This window comes from Oncorhynchus mykiss, chromosome 24, assembly GCF_057628025.1.
Source record: "Oncorhynchus mykiss isolate SJ-2025 chromosome 24, ASM5762802v1, whole genome shotgun sequence".
NCBI classification, from domain to species: domain Eukaryota; kingdom Metazoa; phylum Chordata; class Actinopteri; order Salmoniformes; family Salmonidae; genus Oncorhynchus; species Oncorhynchus mykiss.
Genome location: NC_143045.1, coordinates 10,505,477 through 10,512,609, shown reverse-complemented (window position 1 = coordinate 10,512,609; position 7,133 = coordinate 10,505,477). Strand labels below are relative to the sequence as shown.

Below are 7,133 nucleotides of genomic sequence, written 5' to 3'. Positions count from 1 at the left end.
CTCCCAGTCCCTTCCGATGAAAAACATCCCCACAGCATAATGCTGCCACCACAATTCTTCACCGTAGGGATGTTGCTAGGTTTCCTCCAGATGTGACACTTGGCATTCAGGCCAAGTAGTTCAATCTTGGTTTCATAAGACCAGAGAATCTTGTTTCTTATGGTTTGAGAGTCCTTTAGGTGCTTTTTGGCAAACTCCAACTGGGCTTTCATGTGCGTTTTACTAAGGAGTGGCTTTCGTCTGACCACTCTACCATAAAGGCCTGATTGGTGAAGTGCTGCAGAGATGGTTGTCCTTCTGGATGGTTCTCCCATCTCACAGAGCTCTGGAGCTCTGTCAGAGTGACCATCGGGTTCTTGGTCACCTTCCTGACCAAGGCCCTTCTCCCTGGATTGCTCAGTTTAGCCGGGCAGCCAGCTCTAGGAAGTGTCTTGGTGGTTCCAAACTTCTTCAATTTAAGAATGATGGAGGCCACTGTGTTCGTGGGGACCTTAACTGCTGCAGAAATGTTTTGGTACCCTTCCCCAGATCTGTGCCTCGACACAATTGCGGTGGAGGAGTTATGAAGTGAGTTCTGGGCGTATTCCGCCCAGGGAAGGAACCGGGCCCACTCCTCGTCACTGGCAATGACTCCTTAGGACCTCTCCACCTGCCCGTTAGACTGAGGCCGGTACCCTGGTGTGAGGCTGACAGTGGGCCCCAGCTTCTCCATAAAGGCTTTCCAGAACCGTGATGTGAATTGTAAACCATGGTCAGAAACGATGTCCTCCGGAAGGCCATAGTGCCGGAAGACCTGCTGGAATAGTGCCTCTGCGACCTGGAGAGCGGTAGGTAGACCAGAGAGAGGGATAAAGCACCAGGATTTGGAGAATCTGTCAACAACAACCAGAATAGTGGTAAAACCATCAGAAAGAGGGAGATCCATTACAAAGTCTATGGACAGATGTGACCAAGGCCACTGAGCTACGGGAAGCAATTTACCTGCTGGAGCGTGCCGGGGAGATTGGATTGAGTACATATTGAACTTGAGTTGACATAGTGGGCGACGTCCTGCGCCAAAGTGGGCCACCAGTATTTATCGGAGGGGGATTGGATGGTGAAGGTGATACATGGGTGTCTTTGTGTACGGGTTCATGAATTGAAGAAGGGACGGCTTTCCTGGTGCTTGGGTCCCACGGTGAGGGTGAGTGGTGCTGTGACATGAGTAATTGTACCGGATCCCAATGGTCACATATCCAGGATTTGGACAGGAAAAGGAGAGGAGAGAAGGTATGAGGTTAAGTTCAGGGAGGAGGCTAGGGCCTGGTTGATAAAGTTCCCTGGGGCGCCAGAGGGACAGCCAGCCAGTGAAATGGGAGAAAGGGGTTGGCGGGAAACGATGATAATGGAATACTCACGCCTACCCTGGGAGACAGAAGGTCAAGGATCCGCCCCCCTTCTCTAGTGGACCCCGAGTTGGGATGCACCGGACACCACTGGACACAGCCCCAGCTGTCTTCGGCGATGCCACTCTGCCACAGAGTCATACCTGCATGGGTTCAAACTCTGCCTCAGGACAGCCAAAGGAGGGAGGTGAGTGGTGAGATGCACGCTGACTCTGCGAAGAAGGTTATCCAGACGGATGGCCATCGCGTCTAAGGATATGTTGTCATCCCGACATGCCAACTCCGTTTGGAACTCTTTGCGCAGTCCACTGCGGAATAGAGTGAGGAGCGCCGGCTCATTCCATCTACTGGAGGCTGCCACAGTCCGAAAGGTGAGGGCGTACTCCGCAGCGGTCTGGTACCCTGCCGGGGCTGGAAAAGTCGTTTGCCACCCCCTGTGCCCTCTGGAGGATGGTCGAAGACCGCCCTGAACAGAGCCATGAATGAACCTCTCGTAGGAACCCAGCTCCTCCTCTCCCAGACGGCCGTAGCCCACTCCAATGCCCGTCCAGTCAACAAGAAATGACCGTGGCAACCTTGGACCTCTCGTGTAGGGGGCTCCCGTCTGATAGGCAAAATAGAGGGAGCTCTGGAGTAGGAAGCCATGGCATTTTGATGGAGTGCCGTCATACGGGACAGTCGGGCATCGCTGACATAGGAGGAAGGTTGGGTATGCTGGGGGACTGGCTCACTGTGACCACCCGTGGTAGGAGGCCCTCCGTCAGAGGTATGGAGAAGCTCGCTGGTGGTGTCGAGGCAGTGGAGAACGCAGAGGACCACCTTCATGGTTGTACCCAGTAGAGCCAGCTGGTCGTGGTGTGGGTGGAGTAGATGACCCTGTTCCTCGACCTTCTGGAAGATGGGTTTTATCATCTGCTACTTCCATAATTACTTGGGCAGTATTCTGTAACGAAGACGCGGGGAGTCAGGAAGCAGGTGCAGATGGTGAGTTTAATAATAATGAACATAGAGAGTTACAAAACAAGAGAAGCGTCTGGACATGGAATCAAAACCAATGGTTGCCAGGTGTACAAATGTGGGTTGCCAGGACTGGTGGTTAGTAGACCGGCGACGTCGAGTGCTGGAGGGAGGGAGCAGGAGTAGACGTGACACAATTTTAGAATAAGGCAAAATGTAGAAAAAGGTAAGGTGTCTGAATACTTTCCAAATGCACTGTATGCATGCGTCTTGTGCATGTATTTTGTATCTTGTGCGCATGTTTTAGGAGGTAGAAATCTGAACAAACTACCAGTGATTTTGAAAAGTTGACGTAACTATACTCTCCTGTGGATATATCGTCTCACAATCCTACCTCCAAAAGGACCAACCGCACAAACAACTGGTAAAGTACATTAAAATATCATTTGATTCAACATTCTGGCTTGTTGAGGTCGTGAGAGGAAACTTTCCTGATTCAAACATTCATTTTTGCCTGACCTAGAATTCAATGCAATTCCACATCGGGTTTCCAGACAATGCCCTACCAATGCCCTACAAAAAGAATAGTAACTACTAATTGAGTAGAACTGAGGGATCATTTTTTATTGTCCAGCCAAATAAGTTGTAGGCATCTGTTATCTTCTGTAATTTTTTATTCATTTTGACCCTGACCTTTGAGCCAAAATGGTAGTTACTGCCTTCTTTCTTGGTACACCCAATGGAATATGTTTCCATGACAACATTTTTTTTAACACAAACTTGTGTTCATAGATTTATTTGTACGTTGCTGTCAGTTTCATATACACAATATATACAAAGGTATGTGGACACCCCTTCAAATGAGGGGATTCGGCTAATTCAGCCACACCTGTTGCTGACAAGTTTCTGCAATGCTAGCGCTGCCCCGGTCAACTGTAAATGCTGTTATCGTGAAGTGGAAACGTCTAGGAGCAACAACGGCTCAGCTGCGAAGTGGTAGGCCACACAAGCTCACAAAGCGTGATCACCGTGTGCTGAAGCGCGTATAAATCGTCTGTCCTCAGTTGCAATACTCACTACCAAGTACCAAACTGCCTCTGGAAGCAACATCCAGCACAAGAACTGTTCGCCAGGAGCTTCATAAAATAAAAAGCAGCCGCACACAAGCCTAAGATAACCAATGCACAAAGCCAAACGTTACCTGGAGTGGTGTAAAGCTCACTGCCATTGGACTCTGGAGCAGTGGAAAGGCGTTCTCCGATAGTCCGCTTCACCATCTGGCAGTCCGACGGTTGAATCTGGGTTTGGCGGAGGCCAGGAGAACGCTACCTGCCCCAATGCATAGTGCCAACTGTAAAGTTTGGAGGAGGATGATGGTCTGGGGTTGTCTTTCATGGTTCGGGCTTGGCCCATTAGTTCCAGTGAAGGGAAATCTTAACGCTACAGCATACGTTCATACATTCTGGACGATTCTGTGCTTCCAACTTTGTGGCAACAGTTTGGGGACGGTCATTTCCTGTTTCAGCATGACAATGCCCGAATGCACAAAGCAAGGTCCATACAGAAATGGTTTGTTTAAATCGGTGTGGAAAAACTTGACTAGCATGCACAGAGCCCTGACCTCAACCCCATCGAACACATTTGGGATGAATTGGAATGCCGACTAGTGAGCCAGGCCTAATCGCCCAACATCAGTGCCCGACCTCACTAATGCTCTTGTGGCTGAATGGAAGCAGGCACCACAGCAATGTTTCAACATCTAGTGGAATGTCTTCCCAGAAGAGTGGAGGCTGTCATAGCAGCAAAGGGGGGACCAACTCCATATTAATGGTCATGATTTTGGAATGAGATGTTTGACGAGCAGGAGTCCACATACTTTTGGTAATGTGGTGTAGTTTGATACTTGTATCAGCAAAGAACAATCAATAATACCAAGTTAAACCGTAGACACTGCAGCCCAAAAATCGGTGAAAACCAAGGTAAAAGGCAGTAACTGATGTGAGTAACGGCTGTTGCTGCTTTTTTCCCCTTGGTTTCATTGTAACTTTTTTTTGCAGTTAGTGCAAACATGACCCCACGTTTTCTCCATAACACAACACAATATGAGGCAGGATATTTGTCCGCATGTATTGAATGTGTGAAAAATGTCAGTACCATATTTTTGACCAAATGTGCAGTTACTGCACTTTTCCTTGTTATGACATGCACTCCACAGTAAATTCTGAACATTTTCTGCCTGGGTATATTCTATTGGAATAATCCTTCCATAGAATGAGCTTGCTAATGTTCATTAAATATTTGTGAGCAGAGATTTATAGAGAGTGGCTTCAGTGGCACCACTGCTGCTAAAATGACATGGAGAGAAATTCCATCACTGCTGTGGCCACTGTCTCGGTTCAACAGATGAAGAGGCAATTCCTAAAATAATCAATTATCCTCCCTACTCCACTGTCCCCAAAAATGATAAATTATTCAACCTCTTCGGCATCGGCTCACCTAGAATAGATTATATCATTATCAATTGGCCTATCAACACATCTTAGTTATCCCCCCCCCCCCCCCCCCCCCTCTGTCTATATGAAATCTAACAAGATGAAATAAAGGACCCTTTAGTGTATTCGAAAGTCATCCAAAAAGTACTACTCAAAATGATCTTGGATTCAAATTCTTGGAACATTTGGGGAGTGAAGATTGTCACTGATGTTATTGTGGGAATGAGCCCAGCTAGTATAACCTTGCACAATCGATTTAAGAGAAAGAAAAAAACGTGAATACACAAATAGGTAATTCACCTTACATTCCAACCTGGGCACTGTCCAAGACAGGATGCAATTCTGATTTTGGTGAAACATAAATCTACAATTTAACATCCTATATTTGAAACAGTGTATCAAAAAAGTTGCTCTTGTTACATTGAAACACAGAACAGAAACTCTTTGTAGCATCCTCACTGGGAGATGGTGCGCGTACAGCCTCGCCCTTAAAATGTATTTCTATATCTGCAAGACAAGCAAACAATGCATCAGTTGGAATGGCACCTACAGACTGACAGTCCAGTAGCACACCAACCTTGACATTACAGTAGACGGTTTGGTTTACCCATAGAAGTCCAAGGCGGGACCGTTATACAGTTGACCGCGATACATACTGGTAGTTGTAGTGCATTGACTCTCAGCATGTTACATATTGACATGTGCAAAAACTACATTTCCCCAGACCTGTCACTGAACGTTCCCGCTCCTATTGGCTGGCAGCCCAGCCGCAGCCCCAGAGAATGAATGAAATTGAAATTGCTGGTATATTACATGTGCAATACGGGGATCTGCAGTGTTACATTGTATCTATCATACTATATCAAAATGGCCACAGTGGTACAGAACCCCCTGAAATCGTAAGTGCATACATTTTTATCTTTTACATTTTTAGGGATACATTTGTGGATGCTGTCAGTCCATGTAGCCTAGGTAATCGTTGACAATGTTATGCATCGTAAAGAAGTATCCTGCCTATAGGCTACATAGCAAGCATATAGCAAGCTACATATATTTCAATGGTAGTGTAGTAGCGATGGAAAGGAATATATGAAACAGCTTCATTTTCTGCCGGGTTATGTTCCAAAATGCAGAGCTGCCTATGCATGCCTAGAAACAATTTCACTGAGCCATCAATTGCATGAGGACGCTATGGTGGAATGTTGAGGTACAATCTATTACCCGGTATCCTTAGTCAATAGACAAGATCGCGGCCAACTTGCATGGCAGATCGGGTAGCGCTTTTCTATCAAGCAGACTCTATAATAATAGCGAATAATAGCGAGTGGCAGCGGTTTTGTGAAAAGTTTGTGTTTGATACCTGTTCACATTATTGTGGTTGGCATAACCAAGCCGGTGGTAGCCTGCGACGGCTGAAACCTAATACCTTTAGGATATCATTTTCTTGTAGACAGACCTCTTGACAAAATAGCCTACGTGCTTTCGGTTATCATGGCAGCAGTGTTTACAGGCAGCGCATCTTCGCTCCGACACCTGATAAAATATTGTGCAGCCTTGCATCATATAAAATGGTTAACTTATGTGCCGGGAGTGGTTGCTTTTATTGGACTGGTGTTGTCTCTGCCAGTCGCGTTGAACACTCCGTCAAGTTTCCATTCGATTCCTTTGTGCAGAATTGACACAAGAACATGTCAACGTGCAGAATGCAGCCTGGGCTCGTGTCCAAAAGGTGGCTGTGCGTCTGTCAGCTTGGTAAAATGCACCCGAGAGACCTTTTCGATTAGAAATCATGGAAAACATAATACGTCGACTCTCGAAAATGTATTTAAGTGTTCTTAGGTTAAATTTTGGCATTTGCAGCCTGTCTAACAAAGAACGTGGTAGCTTACTGTAGCGCGGAACACATCGGATGTTACCTGAGCGGGAATGTAGTTGCGATGCTGTGCTGTCAGCGATATCTGAAATCCAGACAGGCGACATTTCATGTAATTCATAACGAACTACCCTAAGTATACGAATAGCCTATTATAAGAAACAGTGAACTGCTTTAATTAATGTATTTGTCTATAACACCATTTATTTGACTCAGTCGATGCGCGGCAGTGATGGCATTCTACGTATTGGGGAAACTAACACAAGTTTGGCTATTTCTTGCCATAGGATATGGCCAACTAGCCTAAAGTATGCATAAATAAAATTGCAAATCGTGTGTGAGTTTTAGTAAGGCAAAACTGCACCTCTTAAAATGTAATTAAATCAGCCTATTGCCTCCCGATAGTGATCGTGCACAGCACAGAGA

General features: G+C 46.2%; 1 protein-coding gene across 1 annotated transcript in view; it reads left to right on the top strand.

Annotated features, from left to right (window-relative positions):
- The first annotated feature begins 5,686 nt into the window (after positions 1 to 5,686).
- The window catches only part of dpf1 (double PHD fingers 1), a 60,184-nt gene continuing 58,737 nt past the window's right edge, over positions 5,687 to 7,133 (top strand). Inside the window, exon 1 of the mRNA XM_036961761.2 lies at positions 5,687 to 5,733. Within this exon, the coding sequence (XP_036817656.2) occupies positions 5,702 to 5,733 (32 nt within the window). The 5' untranslated portion in view covers positions 5,687 to 5,701. The remainder of the gene's footprint in view (positions 5,734 to 7,133) is intronic.